General features: G+C 44.4%; 1 protein-coding gene across 1 annotated transcript in view; it reads right to left on the bottom strand.

Annotated features, from left to right (window-relative positions):
• Positions 1-14,716, bottom strand: part of COL6A3 (collagen type VI alpha 3 chain) — a 58,368-nt gene extending 43,652 nt beyond the window's left edge. The window contains exons 1-5 of the mRNA XM_074145842.1: positions 14,629-14,716; positions 13,074-13,691; positions 8,567-9,169; positions 3,767-4,369; positions 280-879 (exon numbers count right to left, since the gene is read on the bottom strand). Coding sequence (XP_074001943.1) covers positions 280-879; positions 3,767-4,369; positions 8,567-9,169; positions 13,074-13,691; positions 14,629-14,716 — 2,512 coding nt within the window. The remainder of the gene's footprint in view (positions 1-279; positions 880-3,766; positions 4,370-8,566; positions 9,170-13,073; positions 13,692-14,628) is intronic.
• Positions 14,717-18,671: the final 3,955 nt, after the last annotated feature.

Raw genomic sequence — 18,671 nt, 5'->3', positions numbered from 1 at the left:
TGGTGAGCACAGACTCACTTGGATCCTCCTTCGGTCCTGACCTGCTAAAGGGCTTAAAATTGTGCTGTCTTTAAAGTGTGCTTTAAAGCACACAAAAGCAATGACTTGAACAAAATCAAGAGCTTCCAGTATCAAGCCACATATTTAAGGTTAAGCCCACCCCTTACCGCTTTGATGACTCAGGGCCTTTGACAGATGTGAAGGTGTACGTTGGGAACAAAGAGCCAAGAGAAACAAGATCAATTTAATGCAGTCAACATGAAGGAAGGTAGGTATTACCTGATGGGGCGAGTGGAACCTCTTCCACACCTCCACTAACATATGTTGTTATAGGCTTATTTAACTCCTGCGGTAAAGCTGCCAGAGCACTGAAATCATCCATAAAATATACCATTCTTGGATTAAAGGCAATCTGTTCAAGTTCTGCCTTATCCGCACTCCTAACTCCAACAGCAAAAGTCAGAACTCCGGCCCGAGCTAATTCATTGGAAACTTGCAAGAAGGGATCGGCAGACCTCCCTGCTGTCACCAGGACTAGGACCTGCGGCACTTGTTCGTTTATTCTGCTCCCACCAGCTTCCGTGAAGTGATTTGAAAGCACAAAGTTCAGTGCAGAGCCAGTGTTCAGCACTGACCCCCCCTTGGGCCTCAGCTGCCCCATGTGTTGAATTATGTCTGATTTGGTTTGGTATGAGTATAGAAAGAACTCAGTTTTAGGAGTGTCGCTAAATTGCACTAAACCAACTCGGATTTTGTCACTGCCGACATCAAGGTAGTTAACTAGGGTGGCAACAAAGTCACGCACAAAGGGGAAGTTGGCATTTCCGACGTTGAGTGATCCATCCAAAAGAAAGATGATATCCCTTTTGGTTACTTGAACTGCAGTAGAGCACAGAAAATAACATGAGACATCACAGAAAACAAAAATAGATTATTTTTTTTTCATGTGTGCATACAGCGTACGCTGTACACGCATGTAAACCTCGTTAGGAGGAAGCGGGGAAAATAGGAGATAGAGAAGAGAAAGAGTGTGATCAGCACAGAAATAACTAGGACCTTGCTGGAAACTACTACATTTGGCAGGGGAGGATTCTGACTTGTATTGAAAAGTCTTTTAAACGTCAGGTTTATCAACTGGGCTCAGTCTCTGTCACGGCAGATGTTTTCAACAGCTGTTGATGCCAGAGTTGCTTGCTCAGGACCAGGTCCTTATCCGGCGAAAGCCAGCCTCATTGATTTTAGAGGAGCAACACTGAATTAACGCCGGCAGACACCCTGCTTATCTGCCAAATCACCACGCATTTTCTTGGGGCTTTCCAATGAAGCTTTAGGGAATATTTCTGCTTTCTGGCACCTAAAGCGTGGTTTGACACCCAGCGCTAACACCCCCTTGTTAAGCAATCACCCATTCCGTGGGGACACTCCCGTGTATCCCCAGATGTAGAGGACCATGTCCCTGCCTTGCAGTGACTTCCATCATCACGCTACCCTCTTGCCATGCAGCCAGCATCAGCTGGCCCACGGCACAGAGTTAGGCTCCGCTTGCATGGGGAAAAACACTTCTGCCAAGTGACCAATTCGGTTGGTATTTTGAGAGGGTATTAAAAATAGGTTTTACTGATAGGCTTAGAAAAGCTGGTCCTGATGTGGTTGCAACGGCTGCCTGGGGCACCTGCCTTTTTGACATCTGCACTTGAGGCAGAAAACTGCGTTTTGGTGTCAGACATACTTTTTGCGGGCTGCTGAAGGGGGGCAAAAATTTCCCGCTTCTCATAGTAATCAGCCAATTCTCGGCTCCTTTTTTTAAGGCTAAATCCTTCCTAGGCTGTCTCCCAGCATCTGAGCCTCAAGGCAGATCTGCAACATCACCCTAAAGACACCCCAGCATCACCCTCCTGCACTTTTTGCTCTGAACACATCATGACAGACAGATGACAGACCAAAATGCCAAATAATAATGCCAAATCTTTAAATAAGATCTCAGAGAACTGATGAGTGGGCTCATCTGATGCATCTCCTGGATGCCTTCATGCAAATAAGTTATTCAATAATATATTTATGCCCATTGCTAATTCTGATCAATATCTTTCTGTTTAAAGCATTTAAACATTTACCTATGGATATATGGCTATATTCATCCATCTCTCTAGCTTGCCTCATCCCTGTAAGCTTGCTGTCCTATATATAGAATATATAAATACTTAGATATTATAACCAAAAGGGAGAAAAGGGCTCTTTGGAGTACAGGCATTGCTCTCATATTGTACAGATTGTCTTGGCTTTCTGTATTTTTAATTTTTGCCAGAAAAGTGCCATTGAAGGCCCAGGGCAAAACAATATCTAGGAGAAATGTGGCAGACTGCCTAGTGTCAAAATCAGTTATGTTACTAATAATAGTCATTTTATGGAGTAGGATATGATTATTTGCTTATTGTGTATGTGAAGAGATGTGAGTACAGTAGAGCAAAAGGACTGGAAAAAAAGAGAAGCTGCATGAATGAGCTTTAAAGAACAAGGAAGTATAAGAACATTTTTAAATTTACATTAAAAAATTAAAATGTCAGGTTTGGTGTATAGCCATGCAAAACTGTATTAGCAGGAAACACATTCTGAAAAAAAGCTTATTAAATGCTAAGTCCCGTGATATTCATCTTAATTAAGGACAAGTATTGGTAAACTGGTTTTAAAATGTCTGGTCTTCATGTAAATCAGTCATAGGCTTTATTTCTTTAAGGACTCTTTCAAAAAACTCAGTTTCTTTTGCACTGTGTCTTATAATTTTAAATTACTTAGAGAAACTAGCAAAAATATGGACACGGTTTGACACCCACTTAAGCCAATGGGAACCTCAGTATTGACCTTACTGGGAGCTGGAAGAAGCCCTGTTTTTCTAATGTTTACATGCCACGAGACAGAAATGCAAAGTTCAAATATGACCTACTGAACATTAATTCAACGTCAAGTGCCTTTATTGGGAAGAAATCCTGAGAAATTTGGTATAAAATCTCTATGCAGCTAGAACACCTCTTGAAATGAAAGGGAAACTGCCTCAGAAGACATGACTCTAGCACCTGGATTGCTTCCAAAGTCTGCTGACGTCAATGACAAGACCAAGTCACAAGAATCCACTGGCTTCCTGGGGCTTTGGATCGTCTTCCAAACAGATTAAATTATAATCAACATTCCAATAATCTTGTATGCCTTTTATGGCTTAAACTGAGTAAATGATAAAAAAACTCTAAATATGTTCTTAAAGGGTGAGTTTCAGTCCAACAGTGTCAGGCTAGCTTTCTCTGAACACCTCCATGAACAAACTTGCTTATTTTCTTTACACTCAGAAGCAACTTTTAAGCTTTCTTGAGCAAATATCCACTATGGACAATTTTCAAACTGGGGAAGAGATTATAGCATTCACAGTGTGTCCTGTCCATAGGTTACACAAACCCTAAGTGAGAGAAAAAGCCTCCGCTGAAAGATTTCAGTACCTAACTAGTAGAGCACATCTTCCACGTCAAGGCCTTTAAATCTTGGTGACAAACATGGAATGGGACAAAAAACTGCAGGAAGGAATGACAAACCTGTAACAACAACCACACTACCAAATTCGCTGATCTGTTCCTGCATGTTTTACAAATCAGAGACAACATTTAGCTATGCTGAAACACGTGCTTGATGCTTTTTTCCCCCTTATCTCTACACATCATAGAGTAAGGGTTGACAAACATATAAACCCTATCTCCGTAATTAGAACAAGGTAATTAATTACCTGACGGTGGTTCTTGGACAATCAGTCCGCCAGAGAGTGTCCGGATAGGCGACAGCACTTCAGGAAGAATGCCTTGCATGAACTGAACACGGAAGTCATTTGGGTTGAACACAAAATCTCTCTCATGGGCAATTTCTTGAAGTTCTTCCAGATCGGCGTTTCTTGACCCAATGGCAAGGGTCACTATCCGGTTTCTTTTCATCTCTGCTGCAGCTTGGTCAACAGCATCCCTGGACTTACCACCAGTGATGAGCACCAGCATAGGGAGCACCCCTTCCTCCATTCTGCACCCGGCAGCACTGGTGAAGAAGTTGTTCCTCACAAAGTCCAGTGCTGAGCCAGTGTTGAGTGCCGTACCACCCATGAGCTTCATTTTCTTCACGTTAGCCATCACATCCTTTCTGCTCTGGTGAGTGTTAAAATAAAACTCTGGCTTCACAGTGTCTGCGTACTGCGCCACAGCAACTTGGATCAGGTCGGGTCCAACCTCCAGCCTTTGGACAATTTTGGCAACAAAATCACGAATTGCATTAAAGGGGGCAGTCCCCAAACCAGTTGAGCCATCTATCAGGAAGACTATATCCTTCTTGTTCACTTCAATAACTGCAAGTAACACATGAACATAAATGTTAGTGAAAGCCTTCACCACAGTGTGCATCAGATCTACAACAGCTCAGCAACATTTAGGACGCCTTGTTGGTTTGAAGCCCTGTTACTCTCAACACCTTTAAAAGGGTCTTGCTTTCAAAACAGAATTATTTTTTAGGTTCTGGCAGAGGGCTAATAAGAAATCTGAACGGACGTTTCTCCTTTCTAAAACAGAGAAGTGTTGCAAGAACTGCATTGGTTATAAAAATTGATATTAAAATGCATATACATTTCTCATCAAAACAAGAATGAAAGGCAAACAGGAGAAATCTTGGCACTCAGCTGGCACATGAGATAAAAAAAGCAGGTGATGCTCCCTCTCTCTGCAGTGGAGCCACCTGAATTATGCCAGAGTGTGGTTTGTTCTCAGAAGGATTAGGTTCCCAAGAGCAATGACACAAGTAAAGAACAGTCTCCACTTACTCAACATACCTGGACTTTGGGTCTTCGCATCCTACATGTTATTCCTTATCTAACAAAAACAAGTTATAATTTTTCTTGGCACAGCTAGCCCAGTCATGGAAGAGCTGAATTATATTCTGGTTGCCATGTCTTTAACAAAACGGGTCCCCTGCGTTGTAATCTCTGAAACTTTATCATTGATGATGGCATAGGACACAGGAAGAACACAATTAGCTTTCCAGTTCCCTGCCTAAGTTTGAAGGAAGATAGTTAGGGGAAAAAAAACCCTGTTGTACACCATTGGAACCACAGCACCATCATATTTAATTCAGCAAATGTACATGAAAAACAGTAAATATTAACAAGACCACCAATAGCATTATGATAAAAGCATTCTACATGATCATCATTGGAGATAATCTTCATACCATCTTTTGGACAACCCACATGTATTCTTTGAAGCAGTGAGCCATGGCCAATATTATAAATAATCCCACTGTCATCATCGCCTCCCTGTTTCATGCCATTGAAGTGAAAAAGGAAATCTTGTGCTCCTTCCAGGTTATGCTGGAGCGTTATGGATCATCTTGTTTCATTGGACTTGGTGTGTCCTTAAATTGCCTACCCACCTAAGGGCTCCTGAGATGGGATCAATATTCAAAGCAGCAGGTGCATCACCTCCCAGCCTCACTGCTGTGCTCAGCACGCAGCCCAGGGGAAGAGGAGACCCAGCATCGTGGGGATCTCACACCACTCGGGGCAAGTGGTAGAAAACGGCCTCGTATCCTGCCTGGGTGGAAAAGGGCAGTCCCTCGGCCCATCAGGGCTCCTCTGCGTGAAGGCTATTTACTTTGGATTTGAACAGAGAACAAAGCTCTGGCTGCAGTCCTCCTTGGCTGGACACCAGCTGGCCACAGAAAGCAGTGCTCCCAAAGGCCGGTTTCTGTCAGGTTTCTCATTACGGGCAAGTGCCATGAGATTGGGCTACCCTAAGGAGTGACTTAGAACTGGAGGTGACATCTGCAACTCATCTGCCCCCTCTGCCCTGGGACTCCAAGAAACCTGCCTCTGACAGCAAGCGTGAGCCTTTGCAAAAGCCTCTCAGAAAGTCTTGCTGGAACTTGTTCGAGCAAGGACCGCTTGTCAAAATTTGACACTTAAAATAGCCCACCGGGGTGCTGCTGGACACAAAAGTATGAAACCCTGCACAAAGCGAAGGTGGTGGTCCCCTCTCCAAGCCACAGGCTCGCGTGAGCAGCTGGTGGCTTGCACTTGACTACCCGGGCTATCCAAACGGAGCTACTCACAAAACAACAAGGATTTGTTTAAACTATCCCCTTCCCAGAGCAGCGAGACTTCCAGCATTCAGCCCACCAGCCGGGCTATTTTTTTCCTCACCAGTTACTCTGAGGAGGAGAGGGCTGAAAAAAAAGGAAACTTTCCAAAGGGATAACAAAGGCTGAAATCCCTGCTTTGTATCACTCAAGGAGAGATGTCCAAAGTGCTTCCTTAGCTTGTCAGCAGCTAGATACTAAGAAGTGAAGACCCTGGAAACTTTTGACTTTATATAGAAGTTTCTGGGAAACATCAAAGGGGCTTTGCAGAGATGAGGGAGGCCAGGAAGTAAGAGCTCCCTCTGCTACTCATTCTTCTTGCAGCTCTCAAACCCTGCAGTACATTTCCTTAGAGAAGAGAAATGCAAGAACCGAAACCAAAACCCACAGGAAGAAACACCCCACAGTGCTAATTTCAATGGATACAATTAAAGCAAAAGCATTCAAGGCTGTACACATCGCATAGGGTCTGATCCAGAGCCCAGTGAAGCTGATGGCAACTCTCCCAGAAATTTGAATGGATTTGGGATCAAAGCATTATATCTTTGACTCTAAGAGTTGAGAATATCAGAGTGTGTCAGGATCAAACCCAGCCCTGCATAGATCTCTCCTCGTTGCCACCTCAGCTATCTTTGGTGAAGGACCTCATCTAATTTAATCATCTGGCCTCCCCCAGTAGCTAAAGAAGAGGGGAGAAGAGAGGCAGAAAAGACACTTTGAGACACGCATTCATCCCAGGAGGACCAGCCTACAGCTGAGACCTAAAGTGAAGTGACTTCAGTATTTCACAGGAATGCTTGGCATCTCAATGGGTTTGGCATCCATTTCAGGCCGTGTGTCCCAAACCAGTGCTTTATGCTGCAGACTTCCAAGGCTGTCCTGGTTTGAATCAAGCAGACCAGTCAAAATTAATTTTCATGGACACTAGGCAAAGGAAATACCCTAAAGCTTCTTTGAAAATACCAACTTCTCCATTTAGCGTATCCATCTATATGTAATTGCGCAGGCTGATGCTACTGCAGTACCTTCTACAAACGAGCTGGCATTTTAAGTAAAAAATATGCAAGCGCAGATGAAACCAAATGTACCAACATTTTTAATCTTGAACTTTAATGCTGTGTTGAATGTTGCCATTCAACACAGCGTTAAAGAGAGGTTTTCCATTGACTTGCATGGCTCCTTGCATGCACATTTTAGCTAGACATGCACACTTCAGCTTATTTAGCTAAATATGGCTCTTGTGGGGTGCTACAAGCAAAAGTGCTTTATGTTCTTTCCTGGAACAATGAAGGCAGGGTCATAAAATGATCTCTTAGGCAAATTCCTCCCTTTGATTTGAGCCATGGGATAGCAATCATGTTTAGACGTAGATCAGCATAGACATCTGGAAGGCAGTTTTATATGTCAACATACATCATGAGCTGAACAGCACGTACAGAACTCCAGACTGGCACTTAGATCCCAAAAGCGTTGTTTGCATTAAGCGCCCTGGTAATTAAGTGCAGCAACCGCAGCCTGGCCCTTTCTAGGGGCCTCTGAAGTACGACGTATTGTTTCTTTCATAAAGCTTCTTTGTCAGTATATTTATTTTAGACATAAAACCATAGGGTGGGAAACTCTTAATCACCTGCTTGCTCCCTAAATCCAGATATTCATTATTCTACTGCTCCCAAGCTAATGCTAGTCCAGAAACAATGTCAACGGGGACTTAAAAGCGACATAGTGACCTAAGTGGAATATTGACACCTACATTTTCATTGCCCATAGCCTCATGGAAAGCTGTAAACTTTCTCAGCTTACAGATTGAAGGGAAATAAATGTTAGCAAGGCAGGGATTTCACCGCAGAAGAACTAAGGGCTGTTTTGCTTTTAAGTTCAACACAGGAATTTCAACCTTTTCCCAAGGATAGTGCATAGTTTTCAATGAGGTATGGAATTTTACCATTTTAGCAAGTTTATAAATTGAATGCTGTGAAACAGGGATCCATTTAACATCCTTGTTAGCTTGCCCAGTCGAATTTCATTCTCTTGACACTTTCAACTGACATATAATGCAAGCTTACATGACATAAATGCTTTTAGAACTGACACTGCTGCAGTATTTATCCCCAGGGTGCTTAAATGGCCCAATAAGTATTATATGAGCTTTTTAACATTCTGCTTTTGTCCTTTAAAACCCCATGCCATGCCAGTTTTTGACATAAAGCCTCACGGTTTTCAAAAGATAACCCACTGGGCAAGTGAGTTTCTGCACACTAGCCGCAGGAATATTTGTCTTTCCCATTGTTTCTCCATAACCAGACCAGAGAGATGCATTGCAAAAATAAAAAAAAAAAAATTAAAATAAATATGCTTTTAAAGCGTGCAAAAGCTCATTCATTCATCGATATGCAACAGTCTAGAAAGGCATACATACCTTCAGTCACAATGGTTGGGGCCTCTAACAAAATGAGTCTTTGGGCCACTCCAACAATGTTGGGCAGTAATAATTCTCGAAGAGCATCAAGGTTACGGATATCCAGGGCAGTAAATGCGAAGCTTCCATCAGTAGCAATCTGCTGCAGCTCTGCACTGTCAGCATTCAGGACCCCAATGCTAAATGAAAATATACTAGCTTGCTTCACCGCTAACAAGCCCTCTCGGATATCATCACTAGACTCTCCACCACTTATCAGCACTAAAATCTGAGGCACCGCTTCCTCTATCCTGCTGCCTCCCGCCTGGGTGAAGAGGTTCTCCACCACAAACTCCAGTGCCGCACCGGTGTTTGCTTCCTCGCCACCGCGAAAACTAAGTGCCTTGACGGCATCCAGAACATCTGATTTTGTGGAGTAGCTGTTCAAAGCGAACTCAGTTCTGGGTTGATCACTATACTGCACCACCCCAATGTGTATTTGCTGAGCTCCAATTCTGAGGCTTTCAATCAAATTTACAAGGAAATCACGTATGGCTTGAAAATTGACACTTCCGATGTTGTTTGATCCGTCAATAAGGAAAATAAGGTCAGCAGACTCTTGAGCTTTAAAAAAAGAAATGCAAAAGGTGAAAGCATTAAAATGGGTGATTACATGCGGTTGTACAGTGTTCTGACATGTTTCTTGGAAAAACCAGTAAGAAACACGAAAATGAGAAAACAAAACACATGTTCACTGAGGAGGTGATGTTTGCCTTAGTTCTGCATTCTGATTGAATACAAACTTCCAGCCCCATCCCAGCATCCGCTACCCACCGAGAGACGCCTCGAGCAGACACCGCCTGGGCCGGTGGCTGCAGTTACGCGGCGGTCAGCGTTATTTGCACACGAGGAGAAAACTTGGCAAAATACAAGTTTTTGGAAATCTAGATCCATTTTATCAGCGGCCAGTACTGTCCAAATATTTAGACAGAGCCAAAAGAAAAAAAAGTGGATTTTGGGTGGTAATTCATCCCGAAGACAGCGGGTGAGGACAGTAATATTCGTAAGAGGTTGGAGGTTTTCCTCATTGCAGACTTTTCTGTTTTGGTTTGGGTTTTTTTGGGGGGTGGGGAGGGCAGGCAAGAGAAAAGCCACTGGATGCATGGAAAGATTCAGATTCTGGTGCAATTCTGCTCGTTTGCTGGTTAAAAACAGTGGCTGAATATATTGGCTTCTCCCACCGTGAAGGATTATGATTTGAAATCCATTTGTTAGAAACAATTGAAAAGGTTTTAGTTATTACTCTTGCACTGCAACTCTTTTACCAGCTGCCAGCATTTACATGATGGTATTTGTCCAGCAAGCTGACCCGCACAATTGTCAGCCTGTGCCACGCAAAAATAGTCCCGCTTTCATTATTTTGCACAAAGATGCATCGGTTATCGATAGAGGGGTCTGGTCTGTATTTTTCATATGGACTTCGAATATTCGATCAAGGAATGCAGAATCAGGTTAAAACAGGGTGATGAAATCAGTCATGACACAATTATCCAACTCTGTTTGTTGTGACCATACCCAGATGATCGCAAGCATCTGCTGAGAACATACACACACCAAACAAAACTTTTATATGGCTTGAACACGGCTGCTGAGGGGGAAGCATTTCTGCTGTGAGACTTACCGAAGCAGACCCAAAATTCCCTGGCATCTGCTCTTACTCTTTTGCTCAACTAATTTTACCATCAGCGGCACCAAGAGCTGTATGCATGCAAAAAGGGGGAGGAAGGAGACCCCAAGGCATGCTCAGATGTTTCCATGCTGTTACTCTCCAATACTGTTAAGAAATCAAATTTCAGACTATTTGCAAATGAATGACAAGCAACATTTGGAAATCACTCCCAGCTCTCAACTTTTGAAAGAAGGTGGTGAAACCAGTAGCACAACTGGCATGTGGTTTAGCAAGGCCAGGAATAAACCTGCGGTCTTTGCTATTAACTAGCGGTGTCAATATTTTATTTTATTTTTTGGCCTGTTTGGTTGTTTTTCTTGACAATGTTTTCATACGTCACAATGCCACCGAGAGATTGAAATAATGCCACAAAGCCAGTGACAAAGGAGAAGGTCTCCAGGGCATCATTGCTTTCCTGGGCCAACTCAATAGCCAGTGCCGGCTTGAAGAACATCATCGTGGCTCAGAATTGCAAAGGGCTCCAGGATTTATTTTTGCATCATTGTATCGAAATTTAGGGGTGCCTAGGGCTGTCTTCGCTGTGCCATTTTCAGTTGGGATAAACACGTTCTACTTCACCATATAAATGAAAGGGAAATCTCAAAGTGGTTGCACCCAGCACTGCTTTAGATACCCTGGACATCTTTTTGAGGAACAAAATTTCAGACACCAATGGGTGTCATCATGGCAGCGCGGGTCACTGCCACAGAAGAGAAAATAGATATGAAGCAGATGCGTTGGATAATTTGTCATCACTGTAAAAAAACCTTGTACTTCAGTGCACACTTATGGAACAAGCTGGTGCCGGAGAACAAATAAAAGCATGCTTGTTACACAACTAAGCAAGGAGGGTCAGATGAGACAGACAGCTAAGATTCAACAAATACATGAGGGCAAACTGGGGGCTGACTTTCATACTTAGGCTAGTCAGCTCTGGGGAGTGCCACAGACCAACAGCTTTGGTACTCCATACTGGAAGTACTACAGGACCTTTGTTTTTTTTTCCATTTTTGTTTCATATTAGGGCTCATTTCTAGCATAACATCCAAGGCATTTTTATACATTTTAACATTACATGGAGTTATCAGCTGAATAAGTGTCATATTAAACTCTTATGCAAAAAGTTATTTGTACCATGCCTCGCACGCTATTTTCATCCAGTGTTTAGGGCCTGTAACATCTTTTCCCATGTTTAGTGATGCTCCGTAGATTGCCCGTGCAAGTCACACAGGGGCAAAGCTACAATAGTAGGATTAGTTAAAATTTCTGTTATAGGGGGGAAGGAAATATTTGCAGAAAATATCCTTGGATAGAAATTAACTGGGAAATGCATGATATACATGAAGCAGGAATTTGCCTTTAAAGGTTTAAAGAAATGTCTGTGACTGTAGGTGTTTATGTACTATGGGGTTACCTGCTGGCGTGCCCTAGAGAATGACAGCCAGCCACCAAAGACCAATTCCCCTATTGATTTCAACAGGGAAGCACTGGGATCCTTTAAGGTGAAGATGCCAAACAGCCACTGCAGGGCTGTCAGCAGGTCGGGTATAACATTCATTTTTTTCCATATATATTGACATTATTTTCTTGGAATGGCAACGTTTATGTCATCTTTCTAGGGCAGCTGCTTTTCTTCCCTGTGGCTTTCACATGATCTGGATTATTTGCCCTGTCAAGCACTTCGCACAATAAAAACACACGTGAGCACAGCCTTTTGGCGTGGATCGGTGTCATGCAGTGACAGAGAGCACCCAGTGGGGCTGGCGTGAGGGTTAATCAGGCAAGACAACACAGGGGGATTAATGTTACACTGCCTCGTCACACCGCTGTTGCCTTACATCACCCCACAAGCTATTGACCTTCAGATGGAGTCTCAGGAATAAAAAGAAAGGTTTGATCTCTGGGACTTGTGTTTTGAAACACAAAGCTGCTCAGAAGGCTCTTTCCACACTGAAATTTCATAAACAGAGAAGAGACGAAGAAGGAGGAAGATTGTCTTTTTTTTTTTTTTTTTTTTCTTTTTTTTTCCCCAGGCAAATTGGGCCCCTGGCTTGCAGTCAGCAGAGATCCATTGAAGCCAACATGGTTTGCAGAGAGGTTTCAGTTATGGGGAGGGTCCAGCGCTCCAGCAGGTGGAAGCCGTTGGCTTGTAAAGAAGGTGTTTGAGTGGCATCGCAAAAGGGACTCTCCAACCATGCATGCTTTCCCCAAGTGGATGAGGAGAGAGACTAAGGGCCAACTCAGGGATGGGGTTTCAGTGAAGAAGTTCACCCCTGCACTGCTTTTGCTGTCTTCATCCAAGAATGTGACTTTCTGGAGTAGCACATTGCCTATTTCCCCCGCTAGCTGCAAGGGGACATCCCACATGGTGTTCCTGCAGCCAGCAGTGACCTTCTCGGCCTCCAGAGGGTTTTCGGTCAGAGCCTCAAAGAGTCACCTTCACGGCTGGTGCGTTCATCCCTATTTCCCTGCCTTGGGAGTGGATAGGATGGGGCAATTTAATAACTCTGCAGATCTCCCTACCTTTGCAATTCCATGCTAGGGGTGGAAATGGATGGCCACAACAGGCCACTGCCCATCCAAGGGCTCCCGCGCTGCCTCCTGGCAGCTCTGGTAGGGATGCCAGCTCGGTCTGCAAACAACGGCATCCCTGATAGCTACAAACACGGGGCCGCATGCTTCAAACCTTTGTTTTTAAACCTCTGAACGTCCATCTCAGTCTTGCCTCTACACAGGCTTTAAACAGCGCAACACCAGCAGATACCACACTGATGGGAGCCATCAGCAGTCAGCCATTACCTGTGATGTCTTTAACCAGTCCTTTGGCCCCAGCCTTTTCTGGAGTCATGGATGAATGGACACTCGCCACTAAGTCTCCAACTATGCCATGGAGAGCGGTAAAATTCTCTAGGTTGAAAAGGTGCATATCGAAGGGTTCGCTCGCTATTTCCTTTAACTCCCCTTCCACTGCATCCTGCACGCCGACCGCAAACATGTTTACATGGGCCGATTTAAGGACAGATGATGGCAGAGCCACATCATCCTGGGATCGTCCATCCGTTAACACTATAATAACTTGGGGGACGCCTTCACTGGCTCTGCTTCCAGCAGCTTTAGTGAGATGATTCTCGATTAGGTACTCTAATCCTTTTCCAGTCTTGGTGCCTCCCCCCATGTAAGGCATGTTGGCAATATGGGACAGGACGTCTCGGGTAGAGGGGTAGGTATTTAACTGGAACTCTGTGTGGGGGTTTCCGCTGAACTGGACCAGGGCAAAGCGAAAATCATTTCCTCCCACATCTAAAGCTTTTACAACATCATACAGAAACTCTCGAACAAGTTGGAAATGTTCCTTCCCAATGCTCCAAGAGGAATCCACTAGAAATATTATATCAGCCACAGCAACGGTTTTGACAGCTTTAAAAAAACAGATGGGGGTTTAGGATTTTCTATCGGTCAGCGCAAGCATGCCTCCTCCTCCTCCTCACCCGAACAACAGACAGGTTCTTTTGCATGGTGAAAGTGAAGCTTAGCTTCCCCTTGTCGCCCGCAGCAAACTAGAAGCACGAGAGAAAAACCAGGCAGCCATCAGCACCCTGACACCACAGGCACTGGGGGACAGGAGGGGACAGCATGCGACCTACCCTTCCCAGGGAAGGGGAGGTGAGATGCTTCTCCCCTCCCAGACCCTTGCCACACGGGTTTGGACACCAGCCCTGAGCCAGACAAAGATGACTGCAGCTTCATGTGTGAATTTAGGCTTGCTCATCTTCTAGCTCATTCTTCTCATGGTCTCCTGCACATTTCTTGCTTGCTCAGGGCTTTGCTGGCTCTGCGGAATTGCTCGAGGAAGGAAGGGCTGCTTGCTTTAAACAGCCTGGGTGCTGGCGTAAGTTTTCCATATTTTTCCTGCTGCTAACACCCCCCCATCTCCCTTCCCTCCCCCTGGCCCCCGTTGTGACACCAGCTCTGGTCCCAAAGGCACTAGGATCTCCTCTAAAAAAAGCCAAACAGCCTTTCTGCAGGTTGGTGACAGTACTCTTCTCACTGCAAAAATCCCTCCTACACATGCAAGGAAGGAGAAAACCAGCTCCGGGCCACCCTGGGTGCACGTCCCACACCCCTGTCCCCTGGAGAGCATCCTCAAAGGCGCACCACCAGCCAGCAGCATGCTCAGGAAGGCACCACGCGCGTTGGCTAAGGTCTGGGTCCAAAAGGACCCTCAGCTGATTGGGAGCCGAGGAGCAGAAGGTCAACCACAACGTACCATCAACATGCATGTTAAAAACCAAACGGTGCAAACTAGCGGCATGTTCGTACGGGCGCAAAGTCAGGTGAAGCAGTCCAGTCTTACCTGCTTGCTGCTGGGCACGAACCGAGCAAAAGCCTGAGAGTAGGAGGCACAACATTGCCGCCAAGGGCAAATGTCGGTGTTTCCTCATTTTGGTCTTTTACCCAACTTTTCCTTCCGTTCTCTTTCTTCCAAAGCACCCAACGTTGAGATCTAAGGGAGAAAAACAGGGAGAGTGAGACACAGTGGCAGTGCTGACCAGGCATGGATGAGGCACGAGATAGAAAAGCCAAACCATGTGGTTTTGCAACGCTTTTGTGGCACTTCGGCAGGAATAAAATATTTTAGTGCTGCACAGAGCCTGCTTTGTAGCAAGCATTCCTTTAGAAGACGAATCATCACTTACATAATTGGCATTTAATCACCCCTGTGGACTTAGTTATCTTTCTCCTTGTCTGTGCAGCCCCAGGTGATATAATACCTAATATACAAGAAAACAAGCACCCTAGGTTTCTACCATCAATCCTTAAAATATATGATGGCCTCTCACCTGTCCTCCTCACCCATGGATCACCATCCGCAACATCTTGGCCAACGCTTTCTCTCTTGCTGTTGCCTTTTTGTTATATATATATATATTTTTTTTTTTTTTCCACAAACACCAGAATAATAATTTCCCTGAACATCCCTCTTTGCCTCAGCTCACCTTTTCAGCTGTCCCAAATCTACAAATGGAAATTTAATTACTCTAGACCCAAGTGAGCCACATGGTCTGGCTGTACAGCAAAAAGCCCTTGGACTCCCCCAGGCTCACGGCCCTGGCAGTGGAATAGCCTGCACTAGCTGATCACATTTTGGAAAGGCACCAAGAATAATATTTTATGTGTTGGAGCCAAAAATATAATTTATAGGATTTTCTTATCTGTGATCCACCTGGCAAGTCTTCTAAAACAATGTCTCCTTCAGAAAGCTGTGTATCTGTTGTCATAGAGATGGCCAATTTATTATTTAATCTTCATATCCAAGCCTACAGAGCAGAAACCAGCGAGGCTTGCTTAACCAGGAAAACATCCTCCCAAAAGAGAATTCAATGATTTAATACTTTTTATTCCCCAAAAGGAGCTCAATTACTCAAATGAGCCAAAAGTGATTTAAATAAATCAAGCTATTAACTGGGTCATCGTTAAGAAAAAAACCCATAATTTTCTCATCACTATTCTTGCCAACTATCAGTCCAGAGAGCTATGACCGATGCAAGAGCCTAACAGGGCTAAAGGGAAGACTAAACCCTCTTTAAGGAAAGCCATGGTAGTTACACAGATGGCCATTGCTGGCACAGCTGGAAACAGAACCAGGTGGCAGGAATTAAAGAAAATTCAGAAATGAACACCTGAACAGCTGATGCCTCTTCCACTGAAGAGACATTCCTCAGGGTTATCAGAGAGGGTGCTTGGTAGAAACGAGGGGACAACATCCACCTTGTTTCCTGAAACCCGACACAATCCTGATGCTTCCACTGGCTCCCTGTGTGTCAAAGCTGGCTTGGGGTCTGGTCCTTCACTGGAGAAGGGGTTTGTATTGTCATTTTCAGGTGCTCCACGTGGCATTTATGAACGCCACATGGCATGAGTCAGGCAAAAGCTACTCCCTGCCTTTCCCCCCAGATTTGTGTATAATAATAAAGCCAGGTGGAGAGACATTTAATAGGCACCCAGAGCCAGCAGCTAGCACGCAGCATTAATTAAGACATGAGGAGTCTTCCCTGTTATTGGCAGCTCCTCAATTTATAGAGGCAGCTGCTGCTGCAGCCCTGAGGTATTGCTGTCATTCATGAAAAGACTAAAAAAAATCGTCCTTGCTAGCTGGCACTTATCCATCTCCCCGGCTATGAGAGTCCAAGCCAAACCTCACAGCGCCTCCAGTAGAAGCAAACCTGCTCTGCTGGACCGCATCCCTGGTTTACAGCTTGCTCCCAGAAAACATAAGTTTCGCCCAGAAGACAGGTGGGGAGGGGAAAACTGGGCTCTGCTTCCCCATAGGTACTGGCTTAGCCATGAGCTTTGCTACGAGGTTCATCCCCTGAGGACACAAATACAGAAAGGTCTGTAGTTCCCAGAGCTGAGGTTTGCAAAAAGCACTCAGCTTGTGACAACCACCCATCCAACCCCACCGGAGCATCTCCCCTCTGGGCAGAAGAGGTTTATAGAGGAGCTGAAAGTTTTTTGAGGGCTTGCCTTGCAGCATCCATTGAGAGTAAAAATGCTGCTAGCAAGGAATGAAAAATGTGAAATAAAATGCACACTATGGAAAATCAGCCTGTGAAAATAATGTATGCCATAAAAATACTAGTATTTCTTATCCAAAATGCAGGAGGTTACGCTATCATCCTGTTTATTAGCTGCTGGCATCCTATCCCTCCACATTTGCAACAGCTGGGGGTAAACAGTGTATCAAGACAAACCAGTGAAAATTAATGTCTTGCCAGCTAATGAACGACAGGACTGAAGCAAACATTTGGGGTTTTTTTTGGTTTTAACCAAAATATCTCTGCAGAGAGACTTACGGGGCTGTTTACAGCCACAAAACGCAGGAGAAGAGAAAAGCAAGTCTCCCCAGAGCTATGAAAGCTCTGCTCACAACACCCCCCCATGACCCTCTCACAGTGGTGGGCAACTGGGCTCTACATCGAATGGGATTTCCAAACTCAATGGTGAATCTACAGCTACATCTTTAGGGTTGCTTTGACTTGAAACCCTTTGAAGAACTGCCCGGCCCCTGTTCAAACAAGAAGAGCTGGGGCTCAGCCCACCTCCATTAGGTTCCTTTAGGTCATGGTTTAGCCCCAGAGTCTTGTGGCAAAGAAGCCACCAGCCGTATTTTGTGTACCTCCGTCCTGGCAAATCCAAAAAAACTGAAAGTCATGAGTCAGCCTTTGGGGCACCATGAGATAAACCTGGATTTCACAGTGTATTAAAACAACACCCAGTCTCAGATTTGGTTTATTTTATCTGGCCAGCTGGGATATACAATACTTTTTTCAAGCAATAAAACATTGTCTGGTTTTTTTGGTCTCCCCCTTTTTTGTTTTAGCCTTTAAGAGGCCTCCAGATCTATTTCTAGCTTTCTCTGTGGCCTCCATCGTAGTATTTTTAGTTATATGAAAGCAGAGGGACTTCTTCATCAACAAGAGGTGAGTTTTAGCATCATGCTTCCCTAAAATCACAGGAGGTGAAATTAGTTATTAGAAGGAAAGAAACAGCAATCTGGCAGGAAGAGGTGATTGATGTCTCTTAGAGACAGACTGATAACTTATGGAAAAGAGAAGCATTTAACAACAGCTGTTCCTCATCAGGGGTTTGTCCTTATATCCTCCCCCCTGCCCCCAGCACCTTTGTTAGCAAAGGAGGAAGAGTTGGGTGCCTACAGAAAAGGGTGGGTGAGGAGATGATCTTCCTGTAGGGGATGACACTTGAGAAGAAGAAGCAAGGGCAGCAGCTTTTCTGTGAAGGTAATGTGTTTCTAGGGAGGGTTTTGAACTAAAGCAGTGCTTAGAATTGGATTGACTGAGCCAACAGCGAGTCTCTGCTTCAGTGAGAGAAGTGGGTTTAAGACAGTAAATGATGTGATTTTTATTGCTTGGAGGTAGGTCTTGCTTGACTTGGCTTGGTGAGGCGCAATCAGTAACTTGCTTTGCTCAATGTGTTCTTGCTTTGTGTCTCCAATTACTACTGGTCACAGAAGCTGGGGGTGACACCATCTTGCAGGGGCTGAAGGGTAAAACCAGGGATGTGAAGTCATGCCATAATCCATTTTAATTCTTGACTATGGAAAGTATCTGTTTTGCAACTCTATTCTCCTGGATTACTTTTATTTTCAATAAGGGAATTTCATCCTGGGTTTTTTCCTAATGAGACGTTCCTTGCAATCCTGCAAAGGGGGGTAAAAGCTCTGGTGGAGCTTTTGATATAACCACAGCAAGCTGGAAAAGAATGCTGAAAAACCTGATTACTGAGTGCCTTTAGAAAAGGAAAGCATTTTCCTGAACTGTTAAGAATTAGCACCAAAAACTGGGGAGCCAGTCTCTTAATAATTCATGTGCTAAAAGA

The sequence above is a fragment of the Numenius arquata genome, chromosome 3 (genome assembly GCF_964106895.1).
Source record: "Numenius arquata chromosome 3, bNumArq3.hap1.1, whole genome shotgun sequence".
Classification (NCBI taxonomy): domain Eukaryota; kingdom Metazoa; phylum Chordata; class Aves; order Charadriiformes; family Scolopacidae; genus Numenius; species Numenius arquata.
This window is presented reverse-complemented; position numbering and strand designations above follow the sequence as displayed.